We start from the raw sequence: 18,426 nt of genomic DNA on the forward strand, positions 1-18,426 counted from the left end.
TGGCCTCCGCAGGCCGCCCCACCATCCCCTTCCTGCTGTGTCCCCGACCCGGTCCCCGCGTCTCCCCTCGGCGTTCCTTTTGGCTGTGAGGCAGCGTGGCGCAGAGGCTCTGGATTCTCAGTCCTACTCTAGCAGAGCCTCAGCTACTTCACCTGCGAAATGGGCATTCAGGAAGCTCAGGCTGCCATGAGAAGCGTGGGTCTGTCTTGGGACCTGCTCCTCAGTACTGATTGGGCCAACGCCGCCAAACTGCCAAACCCGAGCTGCCTCTGACCTCTGAAGAAGCACTTCCTACCTCAAAACCTTTGCATGTGCTGTCCCCTCTAACTGGAGTGCCCTTCCTTCAAAATCCAGATCCAAGACATTGGTCTGAGGAGCCTTCCCTAACCCCGGGGGCAGCAAAGGGGTTGCTCCCTCCTCTGGGCGCTCACAGACCGAACTTCCTTGGTGTGACACTGAGCGTTCTGTGGTCTGTGGTCGTGCCTGTCTCATCATCTTTCTCCCTCATGAGAGTTTGCCCAATTACAGTGGAAGTCACACAGATCTGCAAATGTGTGAGTTTTAATTTTAAGATAATGTCTAATATGTTGCAGGGTCCTACAGGGGACCAGTCCCAATAGAGGAAGAAGAGGCAGGGTCTGTCCTGCCTCCACTGCCAGCCATCAGTGGCACTGGACGTCTTGGGGGCTGAGCATCTCCTGGAGGCCGCTGAGGCCTCTTGGGAGGTGAGCCAGGCAGCCGAAGGCAAGCACTGAGAGGGCTCAGGTTCTGCCCTGGGGGCTCCTGGGGAACTGGAGGTTGGCACCTGCCCCCCAGGCTTGGCCTCTGTCCCTGATGCCCCAACATGCTTGCCCAAGTCCGCTGCGTGCAAGCTCAGGATCCTTTCCCTGTGAGCCAGGACATGTCGCCAGTCCTGCAGGAATGAGGGAGGAGGAGTGAGGGTAGAAGGGAGCAGGTTCCCCTCTGGACACCAAGAGCAGCTAGCCCTTGAAGACAGCAGGGAGCTGTGCGAGGCCCTGGTGCCCAGCAGGGATGTGCACTTGGGCAGAGCGGGGAGACCACCAGGCGTAGGCTCTGGGCTGAGGTGGGAAAGGCTCGGAAGAAGGAGAGAACACACGTACTTGCTGTGCAGCACAAACAGCCTTTGCGAAGGCAAGAGGAAGAGACAGAGAAGGCCGGGGAGAGAGTGTGTCATTCCTGTCCCCCCTTGGTTCTCCGTTTCCAGTCTGAGCTCCCCCGCCCCCATCCTGTGGCCTCCAGGCTTTCCTCAGCCCTTGGTGGTGGTGGTGGGGGTTCTGTAGGCCACTGAGTCCACAGGGTGACTCCCAGTGGCACCATGCCAGGATGAGGGTAATGGCTGGTGTCCGGTGTTCTTCAGACCCTGAACAACACCCCACAACTCTGTCAGGATGTCCCCAGGGGCAACACTAGCTGCATTTCCCCATGGTTGTGTTCAACCATGTGCAGTGGGGTGTCCCGGGCTCAGTGATTGCCCAAGCAGTGGGTCTTAACCCTTCCCCACAGCACTGGTCCTGCCCTGGACACAGCCTCTTTCCCTTCTACCCACCAAGAGCACAAATAACCAGCCCTCTCCCAAACCACAACCCTTGCCCCACACCACACCATAGCCCTGGGAGCCTCAGGCTGATTGATGGGGGGCGGGGCTGGGGAGAACACTGGAGGACTGTGGGGGCAGCTAGAACCAGCACCTCGGGGGACTTCTCCCCCCTCCCCAAGGCACCCAGTGCCCACACTCACTCCACCTCCCGCTTCCGGATGGTGCGGCCGGAGGCCAGCACCTCCGCCACCTTAGACACGATGGGATCGTAGTTCATGCTGGCCACGGAGATCACCTCGTCGCCTCTGCAGGGAGAGGTGGCCGAGCCTGAGGACTGCCCAGCAGCAGCCCCTGTCCTTGGAGACCCGAGTCCAGCTGAGGCCCAGGGAGGCTCTCGCTCAGGAATGTCCTGAGCTCCCAGCATGGCTTCTGCTCCTGCAGGACCCCATAGAGGCTCCAGCCTTCCTGCCCAGTGGGGTTCAGGGCGGGAACCTGTTCTGAGATCCCCACTCTCTACCTGTGTCACTTTCCTCGGTGTAAAAGTAGGGTGTCAACACCCCCCTCCAAGAACTGTCCCCACCTCCTCCCCTTTCCTGGCCGGCCCCTGCCTAGCTGCCTCCCGTGCCACTCGGCCCACCATCCAGGGAAGCCCCCTCCTCCGGAGCAGAGCTTCTCCGGGACGAGCCCCCTTCCCGACTGAGTACCCGCTGCTTCCCGCCCCCGCCCCACCCCGTTGCTCTCACTTGGTGTAAAAAGCCACGAACTTCAGCTCGTCCAGATCCCCCTGGATAATGACGTCGTCGAAGCCTTCTCCGTACCCTGCGGGCCGGGAGGAAGGGACTGGGCTTCACGGGGTCCGCGCCCAGTGCCCTTCCAACTCTGCCCTGGACCCCAGGCCCCGCCCCTGCGGTCCTTTTAGGGGGGTCCTGGCCCCGCCCGCAGGGAGTTCCCTGCTTCCACCTGCGGCCGTCATGGCCCCGCCCCCTGGATGCTTCTAGCCCCGCCCTGACGTCCAAGCCCCGCCTCCTCACTCTGCCACACCTGGGCCCTGCCCGCGTCCGGGGCCCGTTGTTACCCGCGTAGCGCAGGCTCTTGCTGAACATGGCGGTCCATAGGTAGGGTACCGTGCTGATCTCCGCCTCCTGCGCCAGCATGTTCTGGGCCGCCACGCGTCCTGAGGGTCCCAGGGTCGTGAGAGCCCCGCCCCGAGCCCTCACCACCCCTCCACTGCCTGCCCCGGCTCTCTGGGGACGCCTGACAGGTGGGGCTATTCCCCCCCACCCCAGAGGTAAATCACTGCCCAACCCACTGTCCACCGCTGCTCGCAGATAATGCGTGCAGAGAGGGACACCAGGCCCAAAGCTGGCCACTAAGATGAAGTGCCTGGACTGGGTCTGGAAGGGCTTGGCTTCCCGGGACCATTTCAGATGTGACACAGGCAACTAACCGGACAGGTCAGGTCTGAGGAGGGAGGCGGGCGAATGGGGCACCAGTGTCCAGGGAAGCAGGGATGACAGCCTCACTCAGAGCCCAAGACAGAATAGGGTGGGTGGCTCCCCAGTTTGGACAAGGCCCCACTGGACCCCTGTATTTGGAGGTCTGTGACAGTCCTTGGACCCTCCCAGTTAAACCTTAATTATACTCAGCTGATGAGTAGCTTTTGGTTCCTTCAAACCTAGCACCAACTTTAGACCTTGGACCCGAGCAGAAATTGGTACCAGGAGTGGGGTTTCAGGCACAGATGCTCAGATAACGTGAAGGCCGAGAGAAGGGAGGAGGGTGCAGGGGGTCTGGCCGTCCTCTCTCCGAGGCAGCTAACTGGCTGTACCTGCGGCTGAGAGGCCCAGACCAGGTGTGCACAGGGACCGCCCAAGGGGAGGGGGAAGGTTGTTCCTCAGAGAGCACAGCAGGTCCCCACTGAGCCCAGGTTTCCAGGCCCAGACGGCCACATCCCAGGGGCCTGCACGAGGCAGCTGGGTTCACAGAGCCAGTCAAGTGGCCCAAAGGGGAGAGTGGGGAGCTGGCCCGGGTTCTACTAAACCCCTCTCTCCCTCCCTGGGTGACTGCACAGGTTGGTGAGGAATTCTGCAGAACATGTGTCTCTGAGGACAAAAGGAAAGGAGAGGCTGGCTGGTGGAGGGACCAGCGAGGTGGGGCACTGTGGCTGGTGAAATGGGATGTCAAGAGGGCACTGGACGGAGGTCTGAGATGGGAGGTCTCTGTGAGCCGCCTTGACCACCTGCATGGGGCTGGCTGGACAGGCTGCCACAGAGCCTTGAATGGCTGACCCAGTGAGCAGGACCCAAGGCCAGCAACTGAGGGGGTGGGCCTGGGGAAGGCTGAGACTCTGGGACAGCCTCCCACCCCAAGCTGCTGCAGGGCTGGTGGTACCCTGGGCATGAGCCATCTGCCAGTGTGGGATGTTCACTTTCCGATTGTTCCTCCAGGCCAGGGGGAAGGTCACAGCGTCGCCAGCTGCAAACACGCCCGGGACATTGGTCTGCATCATCTGTGGGGAGGGGACCGGGACTCGTAGGTAGGACTGGCGCCCTGAGCGGGACCTCCCACCACCTCCGGCCCCAGCACACTGCCTGCCCTCCCCACCCAGCCCCACCTTGTTGACAGGGATGAAGCCTCGGGAATCCAGACCTATGCCGCTCTGCCTCAGGAAGCCCGTGGCAGGCACTGCACCTGGCAAGACAGGGGCCACTGTGTCCACTCCCCGGCCTCTCCCTCCTCCTGCCTCACTGCTCTGCACCACCACGCCCTTCACTCCCACAGTCCAGCCCAGACCGATCACCCAGCAGGTGGCACACCCTGTGCCTTCATGTCCTGTCTTCGCTGCCTGGAGCCCCACAGACCTCGGGGCTTCTCATCAGGCCTCAGGTGTAGCCTCCTCCGAGAAGCTCTCCATGAAGCCCCTGGTGGGGGTTGGCATGCCGAGCCTCCCCAGCCCATGCTGCCACCTCCCAGCTTTGTCCCTCCCCGGACTGGCACCTCAGCTGGAGCAGGGACTAATTAGAGGCTTTTCTGTGTCCTGCGGCTGCGCAGGGCTACTGGACAGGGGTCATTGGGAGCGTCCTCCATGCCAGGCCAGGCTAAGCTGGTACCATCACCCCCCAACAACCCTGCCAAGGGGGTACGGTTGTGGTCCCCATTTTACAGAAGTGCAAACAGGCTGGGGGAGGAGAAGGGACTGGCCCAAGTTCACTGTCGAGCGTGTGCGGGTGACTATGCTCACTGCCACCGCCTGCCCCCCACTCACCAATGCCCACCACGCAGACGTCAGCCCGCAAGACCTTGCTGCTCTTCAGCACGACCTCCTTCAGCTGCAGAAAGCAGGAGTGAGCAGCTCCCGGGCACAGGGAAAGGGACAGAAAGCGGCGGGGGGTGGAGAAGGGCCCACCTTTCCCTCCTGGGCCCGCAGCTCCGACACCTCCGTCTGCATGTAGAACTTGACCCGGTTGCTCTCAAACATCTGCCATGTAGATTGATGGGTAGGCAGGGGTGAGAGCCAGGCGGGGGCAGGGCAGGTGCCCGGGGCGGTGGGTTCTGAGTGGGGTCTCACCTTCATGAGGGCACGACCAACGCGCTCCCCCAGAAACCTCCTGAAGGGCGTCTCCTCCAGCTCCACCACGGACACTGAGTGGGCCTTCTCAGTCAGGTAGGCGGCCACCTCCATCCCTGGGGCCAGGCGGGGAGGGCTCGCACCCTGCACTTCCCAGGGCCATTGCTGCCCCAGGCCCAGCCCGCACCCCCAGCTGCTCACCCAGGAAGCCGGCTCCCACGACCACAGCGTTGCGGCCCCGGGCCAACCTCACCACGCGGTTGGCGTCCTCGGGCGTCCGGATGGTGAACACATTCTCCACGTCTTTGCCTTTGCAGCTCAGGGTCTTAGGGCTGAGACACGGCAAGAGTCGGGGCGGGGCTCCCGGCACCCCGAGCCCTCCGCATACCGGCAGGGGCGTGGGGACCCCTCCCACCTGCTCCCGGGTGCCAGCAGCAGCTTGCTGTACTCCAGCTTGAAGCCATCCTTGAACACGGCCTTCTTGTTCCTCACGTCCACCGTGACCACCTGTGACCCCGCCGGGCAGAGCGAGGCCTCTGGGTCCCGCCCCACGCCCAGCGCCCACGAGGCCCTCTGCGAGGCTCTGCCACCTGGATGAACCTTCCTCCCTTTCCTGGCAACCTCTCCTGACCCTTTAAGTTTCAGGCACCACCTCCCCCTCAAAGCCCTCCTAATGCTCCCAAGTCCCAGCCCTGAGCAGACGGTCCGTGGCCCCACACACTGGGGCCCATGACCCCCTAGGCCTGGTGCCTGGGCAGCAGGGCCAGGAAGGCAGAGCACACCCATACTTCCTGGGGCCTCACGCCCTTCGCGGTGCCCATGAAGCCTTCCCCAGGCCTGTTCCCCAGCATTGTCCATACCTGGGCCTCAGTGAGCACCTCGATGCCTTGGGCTCGGAAGAACTCCTTGGGCCTCAGGGCCAGCTGCTCCAGCTGTGCATCCAGAGACTGCAGGAAACGCCGGCTTGAGACAGGACCCTGCACCCCCAGGCTCCCACCCCTCTGCAGGCCTGGCCCCACCTGGCCAGTGACCAGGTGGCCACTGACCCATTTTATAACCGAGGACCAGGGCCTCGGGGTCTTGGGGGCTGGCAGCCTAGGTCACACAGGAGCTACAGGACAGAGCTCGACAAACCAGATCTTTCAGGGGCACTGCAGATGGGCCTGGCATGAACAGAGAGGGCAGCTGGCCAGACCCCCAAGGGGCGGCAAGCAAGGGTCCCAGTGGACCTAACTGTGCCCAGTGGGACATGGCTCTGGCCCTGCCTGGCCCCGCTCACGCTCACCCACCTTGCTAAGCTTGGGCCGGTCGTAGGGAAGGTGCCGGTCCAGAGTGCACAGGACGATCCTGTCTGAGAAGCCCTCCTGCCGCAGCGTCTCTGCACACACCAGGCCAGCTGCGCCTGAGCGGAGGGGACAGTGGGTCAGGAGCCTCCTCTCCCCCACCCCACCCTGCCCCTCACAACCCACCACCAACCTGCGCCCACGATGAGCACGTTGGTGCTGCTGCTGTGGCCAGCGCTTGGAGAGATGCACGTGGCCATCACCTTGGTCCTTCGCTGTAGCTGCAGGGCCTGGGGGTGGCCAGCGAGTTGGGGGCAGCTGGAAGCTGGGGTCATTGCCGGGCTCCCTGTGCCCATCCCAGCAGGCCAGGTCCTGCTGCTCCAGTGCCACCTCATCCCCACCACACAGCCCTTCACTCTGCTCCCCAGCCACACCCGGTAGGCTCCCTCCCACCACAGGGCCCATGAACATGCTGTTTTCTGGGCCCAGAGGCCCTTCTCACCTCTCTCTTTTGCCTGAGCCCCAAGCTCCCCCCTCACCTGCTTGCTGGCCCGGACGTACACCTTCTCCTTCTCAATCTTCACCTGCAAGGGCTGTGTTGCTCAGGGCTGGGCTTTGGGGTGCTCCAGCCCCTGCACCCCCAGGCTCCCACCCCATTGCATGCCTGGCCCCACCTGGAACTTGTGCAGACTGTCCAGGCCAGGGAAGTCCTCCAGGTCTCCGGTGCTGATGTTGAAGCAGGCGCCATGCCAGGGGCAGCGCACCCGTCCACGGGACAGCACTCCTGGGAGGGGGCAGTGCTGGGCTGGGCCACCAGCAAGAGCTCCTCTCCAAGGACCCCTGTATCCAGCACCACTGGCCCTTCCCCACAGCCCAGGACACCCCACTAATAGACGGGGGCCTGGGGCCTAGTGGAGCGGGGGCTGAGCCTCCCTTGTGATGGGGGAGCCGCCAAGCCCCTGTCGGGGAGGTCCCGCCCTGCCCCCGTGGGCACCAACAGCTCACCTTTCACCAGGGGCGCACCATAGTGCGGACATTTGTGGCCCAGGGCATGGAACTCCCCGTTGTCTTTCACCAGCAACACCTTCCCCCAGCCCAGCTCCACTTCCCGCATCCTGGGAGGGGAGGGCCTGCCCTCAGAGGTCAGAGGTCGGAGAGCAGCCCCAGACCAGCAGGAGCCACAGAGGTGGTGGCCCCGATGGAGCCAGTCATGGGTCCCTTCCAGGCCTCCCAGCTGTCTTCCCACCTCAGCCTCCCACCCCCTCCCAGGCCCAGCACCCACTGGCCGTTCTCCAGGTCTTTGATGTGGCAGACAGCAGCCTCCAGGCAGTCCTGGGCACCAGGGTAGGGGTGGGGGGCGGGCAGGCGTTCCTCTGCATGGAAATGGCGGGCTGTGCCGTTGCCCTGGTAGGCCCGGGGGCTGCCCTTCCCGCCAGCAGACAGCTCCTCCTTGCCCCGGTCCTTCTCGGGCAGCACCACCTCGATCTTGAGCTCCACTGTGGGTGGGCAGGGGGGATGGCGGTGAGCCCCCAGCCCGGGCCACCCCATGAGTTCTGAGTGCGGGTTCTCCCCGGGCCTCCAGAAAGCCATCTGCACCACCAGCAAAAGGCAGAGCCAGGGTGCGGGGGGGTGGGGGGTGAGGGGGGCCCTGGGCGAGCTTAAATTGATTTCTGCGTGTTCTCTTTTCCCCTAACAGAATTAGTGAGGGGGCACAACAAAGCTTACTCAACCCTGAAGCGACCCTTTCTCCAGGAATCCATGTGGAGGTGAGAACTCAGTGCTGGAGCCTTGCTGACCTTGAGGGAGTGGCCCCCATAGAGGACTGCGTCATCCCTGAGGACTCAGGGGCACGTTTGGGGCCTGAGAAACAGTGTGTCCAAAGCTGGACGCAGCCCAGTGCATGGCCTGTGAATCTGGGTAACGGGGGAATCGAGGGTTCCAGAGATTTGAAATTTTTTCAAAATTAAAAAAAAAAAGTGTATGCACCATAATTGCAACTTTAGATAGCTGCTCTCGCCAGTTTGAGAATCCTTCATTATTTGCCAGGCGCTGGGTGCAGGGGCCTTGGGGGTGAACCCCAACTGGGTGGTGCCTGCAGAGGGCACAGCGCCACCCTCACCAGTGGGGCCTCCTCTGGGGGGAGTTAGTGAGATTATCATTTTCTTCTTTATACTTCTCCGCATTTTCCAAATTCCCTACCATGTGCCTGGGGTATTTTTCTAATTAGAAGGGAACAATAAACAGAATTTTTAGCAGTGATAATCCGGCCTCCTGGGCTGCTGCTGCAAGGAGCGTGGAAGCTGAGCTGGGGGCACAGCGTGGGCCAGGGCCGAGGCCTGGGCAGGAGGCCCCCTCCCAACTCCCGAGGCCCCTGAGCCTCCAGGCCCCTCCCCCACAGACCTGACCCTCCAGAAACAAAGAACCCAGCTCACAGCTCCGGGCCTTAGCCCCTGCAGTTCCCTTGGCCTGGGCTGCTGTCCTGCCCTTCCCGGCTTGGGCTGGGCTCTCACGCCTGCCCATGCTCTCCCCCAGCCTGGTCTGGCCCCTCATCCTTCCTGTCCTAGCCCCCCTCCCCCCACCGCCGCCTCCCCTAAGGCTCAGGCACACAAGAGACAGGGCTGAAGGTGGCTCCCTGATTCCAGCTGGGCAGGAAGGGCCCAGGAACACATCACACTGAGGCTGTTGTGTCAGGTGGGGGGTTATGGGTGGGGTGGGTTTTTTCCTTCATTTTCCACGCTTTATGTAATGGTGTTAGAATGTTTTCAGAAGAATTAGAGAGACAGCTCACAGGAGCAGCCTGGCAGGGGCCCAGAGGACAGCCAAGCCAGGCTGTTTTCATCCTCTACCTCCTTCCAGAAGGCCCTGAGGTGCTCGCTGGTGTAGTCTAACGGGGGAAGACGTCAGGTCAGGAGCCTCAGGAGCTGTGGTGGATCCCTTAGACCCTTTCGGCAGACGCCTTCATTATAAAATGGAGAGAACAGTACCTACCTCTTCTGGGACAGTGGATACTGAAGGAAATAATAAATGTAACTCAGAGTAGATGCTCAATAGGTGAAGTTGGGTAGCTGTGTTTTATTGGTTAGCTCCGAGCCTCCTGGCTGCCGTGACAAAGAGGGAAAGCCTTTAGGTAGCACCAGTGGCCTAATAAAAGGCAGGTGACAAGATGCCAAGAGACCTGCACTACCTCCTAGTTCTGAGCTTACAAAGGACTGGCCTGGAACACTTCCTGAGGAACATGGGGCCCCTGAAGCACAGGGCACACAGAGGGGGCTCAGGAAGACTGTTCTAACATGCTCTGAGCCACAGGAGCCAGTGAGGTGGAAAGTGAGGAATTTGCAGAAGCCTCTTCTGCTCGCTCTGGTCTCCCTGTGGCCCCTCCTGACCCTCACTGAACTGTCATGGCCAGAACGCTCTCACTCCCACACCCTGATATTCCCCAAGCCTCACCCCAGACCTGCCACCATGGGCACCGGGGGCCCAAGCTCCTGCCCTCCTGCCACAGCCCACAGGAAGCCCAGCCCCCCAGAGAGGGGCTAACACCCTGTAAGTGCCTCCTACGTGCCAGGCCCATGCCAAGCACACTAGCCTGCACAGGGACACAACTATTAGTCCCATTTCACATATGAGTACACAGAGGCTCAGAGAGGTGAAGTCACCTGCCCAAGGCCAAATAGCCAGGAACAGGCAGGGCTGGATTTGGGCTCAAGAGCCCAAATTCTTAGCACTGTCCCTGGTGTGGTAGGAGTGACCAGCCCTATACCAGGGGTCCTGGGGCCGGGGGTCCTGGGGCTTGGGGTCTGAGGCAGACCAGCCCTTTGTGGTCCTTTAAAGGAACCTACAGGTGGCATCTTCTGCCAGGGCCTCCTGTCAGCTCTGCAGTCCTACAGGAGCCTGATATGGTGCAGCCAGCATCCTCCTGTCTGCTTCTGATGGGAGAGAGTTGGGGTCAAGACAAGGGACATCATTTGCCCGAGGGCTGGGTGTCCGCAGCATGGGAGTCATGGGGCAGGCGCAGGTGGGTCCCTCTGCCTGGCAGGACATCGCAGGTCTCCTCTTGCCTGCAAGTTCTCCCTCAGACCCAGGAAAAGGAGAAAAGGCTCATGGGCTCCAAGGTAATGGAGCTGATGGGTATCAGGTAAGGGGAGCTGGGGCAAGCTGGCTGGCGATCCCTGGGTGCACTACAGAGGCCTCTCTCAGCCTTGGTTTCTTCATCTGGGTCAGGCCTGCACACCCCTGCCTTCCGGGTGTTGTGAGGAGGGAAGAGGGAAAGTGGGGACTGGAGGGAGAGCCAGCACACAAGGGTCTCCGTGGAGAGCAGACCTAGGCATCCCCCAGCACCCTGCCCGCCCCCCAGCCCTGGGCTGGGACTGCTTGGGCCAGCCAGGGTGGGGATTTCCTCTACAAATGGGGAAGTGTGTCCAGAGAGGCCCAGGAGGCGGCCCAAGGTCACATGGAGTCAGAAGAGGTGAAAAGGGCTAGGACATGTCCACTCCACCTCATAGCAATTTTGAGAGGTCAGGCTTATTTTTTAGGGGGAGGAGGTGAGGCTCAGAGGGGTATCTTGCATGCCCTTGGTCATGCAGTTGCTGAGGATGTCCCCGGAGCCCCCTTCCCCAGCGCTGAGGGAGATGCTCCTCTCTCCGACCCAGCAGCAGGAGGAACCCTCCCCTCCCCTTTCCGAGAAAGATTCCACTGTTATTCCCACCACCAGCACCCTAAGCCTCAAATAAAGAGGGCTCCAGCCCCCCCACTCCTGCCCACAGCGTTAACATTCGGCTGCAGCCCAGCCTGACCTACTTCGGAGGCAGGGGGAGGGGCAGGAGGAAGGTGGCAGGAAGAGGGAGGGAGGGAGCGAGCGACAGAGGGAGGGGGAAGGGAGAGGGTGAGAAGAGAGGAGGTACCTGGCTTGGGCTTGGAGAAGCAGCCACCCATGGTGAGTGGCCCGCAGATGGGTGGGGGGCAGGCACACAGGCGGCTGGCTGTGGAAGGCCTAGGGTGCCCCCTGAGGGGCTGGACCCCCCGAGGCCCTTAGAGATGCTGGAGCTGCCATCCCAGCTGGAGCTGCCTGCAGGGAGACAGGAGCATCTATGGGGACCAGGGCTTTGATGAGGGCTGTGGGTAGAGACACAGAGAGACACGAGTGGGGGCGCTTCTCAAAGAGGCTGCGTGGGAGCTGGGAACCCTCATGCGTAGGGGAGCCGGGTCCCAGAGGAATGGCACCTGGCACCATGGACGGCACCTCCCTTCCAGGCCCCCAGGCTCAGCACCCTCACTCTCCTCCCCCTTTGCCTGGGCCCCTCTGCCCCAACCTTAGCCACATTTCAGGCCCAGGAAATCCTCCCCGATTTCTGCTGCCCCCTCAAAATCCTGCAGCCTGGAGCCCTGGGACCCTCCATTCTCCAGGGAGGCCACCATGCCTGGGGTCAGACCCAGGTCACCTTGGCAGACCAGAGCCTTCCTGGTACTCGGGGTTTCTCCCTCCTCAATGGGGCAACATTTAGTTCTCCCCCCTGCTCCCACCCTGGTGGGCAGCCCTGGATACCCACCTCTCCAAGGGCAGCCACTGCTTCTTGCTCCCAGCCCAACAGTGGACCGAGGCTGCCCGGCCCTGGAAGGCAGGGCAAGGGGGCAGGGGTCCAGGAGGCGGCCCAGCCTCCACCCCTCCCCCCAGTGTGAGCTGTGGCCAGGAGGGGATGGGGGCGGGGCTGGGCCAGTCCATTGGTCCCCAGGGAAACCCAGCTCCATGTGAACAGAAGTGGGCGGCCAGCCTGGGCCTGGTGGGGTTGGAGGAAAGTGAGGCCAGGCACACAGCTCCGGCTCCCACCCCCTCCCCTGCTCTTCCCCAAAGCCCCTGATGTTGAGGTCATACCCAACAGTAGATGGAGAAACTGAGGGGCCAAGGGATTGCCAAGATCAAGCAGCAGGTAGGGGCAACCAGGTGGTGTCCCACCTCCCTCCCACCTTAGTTACTTCCAAGACGGACAGGGACCCAGAAGCCCCTGTATCACCCTGCAAGCCATGGGGCTGGGGGAGGGGTCACCCCATCAACAAAGAGGTCCCTGCAGCCAAGGAGCCCTCAAGGCCACAGCGTGAGCCTTCCTTAACATGCAGCTTACAGACTGGACTTTGGAAGGCCCAGGACAAAGGTGTAGCTGCCTTGTTTACACTGACCTCCCCACAGTCCACCCCACTGTTATCCCTGCGGCTTCCCCCAGAAGTTTTTCCTGGAGTTTAAGTGGATGAGGCCCACTCGGTTTTGCCCAGATCCCAGCAAGGGCCCTGGGTGGGTGCTTAAGAGCAAGGGGGCTGAGAACCAGATGAAAAGGTTGGGGAGGGACTGTCTACTGCCCAGCACCTGGTCTCGCCTGCCCTAGAGGGCCGTCACAGGTGAGGAGGCAGTGGTACCTGAAGGCCACCTGGGTATACCCATGCTCTTTCCCCCACTCATTGCCAAGGCAGGTCCGTAAAACTGGGCCACCACCAGCCCACCTGCCCCCTACCTGGGCACAAGACCCCTCCACAGATCCTGGCTTTCCCTCTGGCTCAGCCCTGCCCACCCCCTTCCTGCCTGGCCTCAGGCCTCACCTACTGGGCCACAGATCCCAGAAAAGGTGGGACCTCAACTTGCCACCAGGTGCCTGTCGAGGCTGTTCCCTCCCTTCCCAGGTGCCCAGGTATTCAGACCTTCCAGGGCCTTGGGCGTGGAAAGAGATTTGCTGGGCACGGAAACTTCTCCAGGTCTACTGTGTGCCAGGCTGGCGTGTAGCCCTCCTACCTCCTGCAGGCCCAGACGCCCCAACCCAAGGCAAAGGTCCTCGCCAGGGGCATGGCGAGAGGGCACCCCAAGTTTTGGCAGAGTGCTGTCCCTTGTCCACAAACTGCCTAATGCAAAAAGTTGTAACAGTCCCCGAGTGCTGACCACCTACAGGAGCCTGCATCCTGTCCCCCGGGACCAGCCCTAGGGCCCCTTCTGGTGCAGGCTCCCCACTCCTCCGGGTCCCACGCTTCACCAGGGATCCCGTGGGTCCTTCCCACACCCACCCGAGGGGCTCCTGCTCAGCTCGGCCCCCAGTGGCTTCCAGTTTCCTGGGACAGCATCTGAGCTCCACAGCCGGCCCTCAAGTTCGGGGTGGGGGGGGCTGTGGCCCGCACCTCGTCCCCCACGGGGCTAGAGGCAAACCTCCTGCTTTGCATGTGCAGCCCGTCTCCCTGGGAAGTCCTTCCAGCTGCCTTCCCGCTCCCTCGGGCCGGGTCCCCCCACCGGACCGGCAGCCCAGGAAGGGGATCCGCACACAGCGGGGCCCCGAGGCGGCGAGCGGGCGGCACGTCAGGAGAGCGAGGGCGCTCTGCCTGGCCTGCCCCCTCCCCGGTGAGGCCCCCAATCCCCGACGAGTCGGCCCGGACCCGCGGGCTCACCTGCGCTCGGCGCGGACCTCCGCTCTGGAGCCGCCAGCGCTGCGGCGGGGCGGGCGGGGCAGGCGGGGCGGGGCTGGCGCTGCGGCGACAATGCGGCCGGAGCCCGAGGCCCCAGCACCGCCCGGCGGCCGCGCAGGTAGGAGCGGCCCGGGTCGGGATGCGAGGCTGTGGGAGGCAGCGGGGCCCTCTGGCCCTGGACGCCGGGCGGAATCTGGGTCCCCAGCATCCTCGCGACCCCCGCGGGGCGCCAGGCTGGGCCGCGCGCCGGGTCTCAGTGTTTTTCTTCTTCTTTCTTTCTTAAGTCTTGGAACCAGGGGTAGGCGGGCAGCGAGCGTGGGGGCAGGTGAATCACCCGCAGAAACCTCCCAAACCGCGCCTGACTGCCTGACACCTTGATTGCTTTGAGGGTTCAGCTCCGTCCTTCCGTCCACTCTCCCCACATCAAAACGTTCTACTTTATATTTTATGACATTTTCTGTTTCCCACATGTCATTATACCGGGAGAACTTCCTGGGTCGCCATAAATCATGGCCCACCCTGGTGGGTGTTGTGTCCCCTCCTCCACGAAGCCCTCCCTGAGCCGCCTCCCCAGACTGGATCTGGCCCTGCTGTTCCAGCTCCCGGCCCCTCCCAGGATTTTACCGTGTTGACTCCCCAGACTCTGCCTTGTGGTCAGGCAGGGCTTGTCCCTCCAGCAGACTGGGACTCATGACTGTGTGGGAAATGAATGAAGGGCACGTTCCCGGGAAGTGGTGTCTCATCTGTCACTAAAAACATGGGGCCATTGGGCCCGACATCAGCCACTAACTGTTGTCTCCTTCAGTGGCTGGTGTCATGCCCTCTTTTTTGCCATCTCCCCCCTTTCTGGGCTTCGCTCCCTTCTGGTTAGGATGCCAGGCTGACCGGCCTCTGAGGCAGTCCCTCTTTATGCCCCAGGCTGCCCAGGGGGGCAAGCACATCTCCCCTCATTTTACAGATGGGGAAGCTCGGGGAGGCTGCGTGGCACCCAGGGGAAGGAGCAGGGCCTGAATGGGTCACACTCATCCACCCCTCAGTCCACCCCTCGGGGTGTCCAACTGGCACAGGAGAGGCCCCGTCACTGGGCAGAAGGTGTTGCTTGGCCTTGTGCCCTTGGCCTCCAGTCAGCCTGCCCCTACTCCACACTCTGCTGACCTTGCAGCCCTGCCCCTTACCCCACAGCCCCCAGCCAGGAAGACACTGTGCCCTGTAAAGAAACATGGCTGTAGCTTTATGTGCATTTATTCCTTTGCTCTTCACAACAGCCTGAGGTGGAAGGTCCTCTGTGTCATCTCCATTTTACAGATGTGGAAGCTGAAGTTCAGAGAGGTTAGGGACTCCCCAAGGCCACGCTGCTGGTGAGTGGCAGAGACGTGGGTCCTGGCTGGCTGGCTGTGCTGGGCTTACAAAGCGGAGCTTGGGAGAGGGAGCGGGGAGGCCTGTCAGGCTCGGCTAAGGCTGCCACGTCTCCAGTGCAGATTTCGAGTCCTGATCTGTGACCTTTTTGAGTCAGTGAGCCCCTTCTGCCCCGGATTCCCCAAGAATCTGGGGGTAACTGCAGTGCCTCCAGCTGGAGATCCTCCAGGACACCAGGACAGGTTCAGAGGCAGCACAGGACACAGCAGGCGTGCAGGATGTGGGGTGGGGGCTGCTGAGCATGGGATGCCAGAGATGACATTGAGGGGACAGGTCAGTGTGGGGGGCTGTGAGGAGGCCAACAACCTGGGTAGATGCCCTGCATGGGGCGAGACCATTGTGGCCGCCTCCACCCTGCGGATGGACTCGAGGCTCTGGCTGCCCCATGGTGGGGCAGAAATGACCAGATCCTCATGGAGCAAAAGCTGAAACAGAAGGTAGGTGGGTGGGTGGCCTCACCAAAGCCCCGGGCTCGAAGGTGGTGCATGTGGACACCGGGACCCGGGGAGACTTAGGATGCCTCCAAGTCTTGGGCAGCCTGAGGTCCTGATCTTGCCCCGAGGATGATTCTGGCAACATGGTAGCGTTCATCCCAGTGGCCTTGACAATACGCAGACCCAGCAGACACCCCAAAGGCCAAGGTGTGAGAAGCAGGTGAAGGGGTGATCCCTGGGCCCCCCAGCATGCAAGCCTGTCCCTGTCTTCCTCACACCCACCCCTGTTCCCCACTCCTCTCAGCCTAGGGTCTCCAAGCTCTGACGTGCAGGGCTGTCCTTTTTTAGGCCACAAAGTGAGAGAACGGCAACGTCTAACATTGGGATTGACTCTGGCGCCCCCTGGAGGCCTACCTGAGAGTCCACAGGGCCCACCTGAGCCTTGGGGTTCAGAGGGCAGAGAGTGGACTCTTCCCTGGGGACTTAGGTGGATTTCCAGATGGGGAGACCTCGATTTGATTAACTGGTCCCCAGGAAATGCTGGGGGGTCTGATATAGCACAGCCAGCATCCTAGCTGAGGCTGGCTGTGTTGAGGGGCAAGATAGGCAGGAATGGTGCCCTCAGCTACCCCGAGACTTATTCTTATGGAGGCAGACGCTGGGGGATCCCCAGGCTGGGGAGCCTTGGCTAAGCCCATCCCCACCGCTCCACTCCCGGCCTCACCCCTGACTCCCTGGCTTGCTCTGGTTGCTACAGCCCAGCCTCCCTGCCCACATCCCAGGTGGGTCTACACAGCCTGACTGCCATGTCTCAGCTCTCCGACCCCGTGAAGCCGGCTCCCACCAGCCTGTTTCAGCCCAGCCTCGACCCTCCCCAAGTTGCTGGTTTGTCGTGAGTCCTGTCTTGTCTCCGGGCTCAGGGTTGACCAGTTCTAGTTCCAGTCCCCATGGAGGGAGGGAAGGTCAGAGGGCTTTCCTAGGAGGTGGCAGGAGCCGAGGACAGATGAGCCCTTTGGAGTTCAGCAGAGAGAAGGGCGTCCAGGCAGGAGAAGTGTGTGGCAAAGACAAGGAGGTACGATGGCCAGTTCTGGGGACTCAGAATGTGTCAGTCCAGTCTGGCTCAAGTGCTGGGCTCTGGGCAGCAGCCTGGCATGCAGGCATCTCATAGGCCAGGGAGGAGCGGGCTAGGGGTTTTCATCACATGTATCTTTGGGGAAAAAATACCAGCAACTAGGACTGGCACTGGACAGGGGGCAGGGGGGCCGGGAGGCACCTGGGGCAAGGACTGGACCAGAGTCAGCCCAGGAGCTGGAAGATGGGCCCTACCCCTGCAGCCCTTACTTAGACCTGAGGATTTCCTATCATCAAAACAGTGGGGGAACTCCCTGGCAGTCCAGTGATTAGTAGGACTTGGCACTTTCACTGCCAGGACCCGGTTCAATCCCTGGTCAGGGAACTAAGATCCCGCAAGCCACTTGGTACAGCCAAACACAACAAAAAAACCCCACTGGCAAAAACTTCCACACGCCAGGACAGACAGATGGGCTAGTATAAGGTGCCTCAGCCACATAGTAGAATACTGTTTAGCCATAAACAAGGTATCTACAGAGTGTTTGTAAAAATGTTATATTTTCATATATTATACATCACTGGCGAAAGTGTAAATTGAGGCAATCCCTATAAGAGGGCAATTTAGCGACAGCTCTGAAAACTGCCAGTGCCCAGAGCCTTTGACCCAGCAATCCCAGTCAGAGGAACTCACTTTAATGCATCTGCCCACCTGAGATTGGAAAGGACCTACATGCCCATCAATACCCGAGGTGGTTACCCGAGTGACAGCACATCCACCTCAAGGAACACGACACAGTGATGGAAGAGAACAGAGGCTCAGCTCTAAACAGACTGGGGGAATAAAGCAGGGTGCAGAACAGTAAGTGATCTATGCTGCCTTTCTGTAGAGAAAACATTAAAAAAGAGTACTTACAGATATATTTACTTGCATGCTGTAGAGTAACTCTGGAAAATACAGTAATAAACAGGCAACAGGGAGACTGGGATGTGGAGTCGACGGGGTGGGTGGCCTTTCTCCAGACACAGGGCTTCTGAATGCTGTGCCCTATGGGTGTTTTCCCTCTAACCTCAATGCCAAAGCCAAACTCTCCCAACTCCTCGGAGGGCCGGCAGGGGCTTGGTCCCCCTGCTCCTGGCCCTGCTCTCCACAAGGCTACTGGGCGGACCACCCGATCCACTGGCCAGCTTTGGCCACTGGGCAGCTCTGGGAGCCCACCCCAAGGGCTCCCCTTCCCGACCCCTCCCTCGGACCTCTGAGTTTGAACAGTGGGAGCCCTGGGGCTGTCTCTGGCACGTGGGCCTGGAGGGTGTAGCTGAGTCCCCTCCCCCTGCCCCCGTTTCAGTGCCAGGCTGCAAGGCACAGGCTACCTTGGGCTACAAGCCTGGGAGCCTGGGGAGAGTGCGATGGTGTCCCCAGGGCAAAAGGCGTGGGCAGGGGATGCCCCCCAATCTCTGCAGCCCCCCGTTGGACACAGGCCTCAACCTCCTGCCAGGGAGCCATGAGCAGGGCCAGGGCTTGAAGGGTGTCACTCCAGGCCAGGATGCAAAGACGCTGTGGGGTGTCAAGACCTGGGCCCTGACACTCACCCTGTGGGGAGGCAGCTTCACTTCCCAGGGGTTCCCATCACGGAGGAATCCAGCCCAGCGTTGCTGAGCAAAATT

General features: G+C 61.6%; 1 protein-coding gene and 1 long non-coding RNA gene across 25 annotated transcripts; one reads left to right on the forward strand and one right to left on the reverse strand.

Moving 5' to 3' along the window:
- Positions 1-54: 54 nt before the first annotated feature.
- On the reverse strand, positions 55-13,952 carry AIFM3 (apoptosis inducing factor mitochondria associated 3). Of its 24 annotated transcripts, none has more exons than XM_049697586.1 (21): positions 11,956-12,108; positions 11,311-11,474; positions 7,692-7,905; positions 7,415-7,524; positions 7,084-7,193; positions 6,949-6,993; positions 6,603-6,699; positions 6,416-6,528; positions 5,987-6,073; positions 5,542-5,633; positions 5,328-5,458; positions 5,127-5,242; positions 4,965-5,036; positions 4,824-4,887; positions 4,173-4,249; positions 3,923-4,067; positions 2,634-2,732; positions 2,302-2,377; positions 1,764-1,863; positions 1,122-1,142; positions 59-913 (listed from the first exon to the last, which is right to left on the reverse strand). In XM_049697586.1, exons 2-21 carry the CDS (start codon positions 11,339-11,341, stop codon positions 428-430), a joined length of 2,286 nt encoding a protein of 761 aa, XP_049553543.1. In that variant the 5' UTR covers positions 11,342-11,474; positions 11,956-12,108; the 3' UTR covers positions 59-427. The 24 variants fall into 24 exon arrangements, 19 of the variants coding, with proteins under 19 accessions (XP_049553535.1, XP_049553541.1, XP_049553534.1 ...); XM_033439613.2 differs by having other exon boundaries at positions 544-913; positions 1,759-1,863; positions 3,950-4,067; positions 11,956-12,107; XM_049697583.1 differs by lacking the exon at positions 11,956-12,108 and adding an exon at positions 13,826-13,952 and having other exon boundaries at positions 58-913; positions 6,603-6,993.
- On the forward strand, positions 3,382-8,245 carry LOC117203736 (uncharacterized). Its single transcript, XR_007471541.1, has 3 exons — positions 3,382-3,708; positions 4,006-4,094; positions 8,106-8,245. It is a non-coding gene; the product is annotated as an uncharacterized LOC117203736 (long non-coding RNA).
- Positions 13,953-18,426: the final 4,474 nt, after the last annotated feature.

This window comes from Orcinus orca, chromosome 15, assembly GCF_937001465.1.
Source record: "Orcinus orca chromosome 15, mOrcOrc1.1, whole genome shotgun sequence".
In the NCBI taxonomy this organism is placed as follows: domain Eukaryota; kingdom Metazoa; phylum Chordata; class Mammalia; order Artiodactyla; family Delphinidae; genus Orcinus; species Orcinus orca.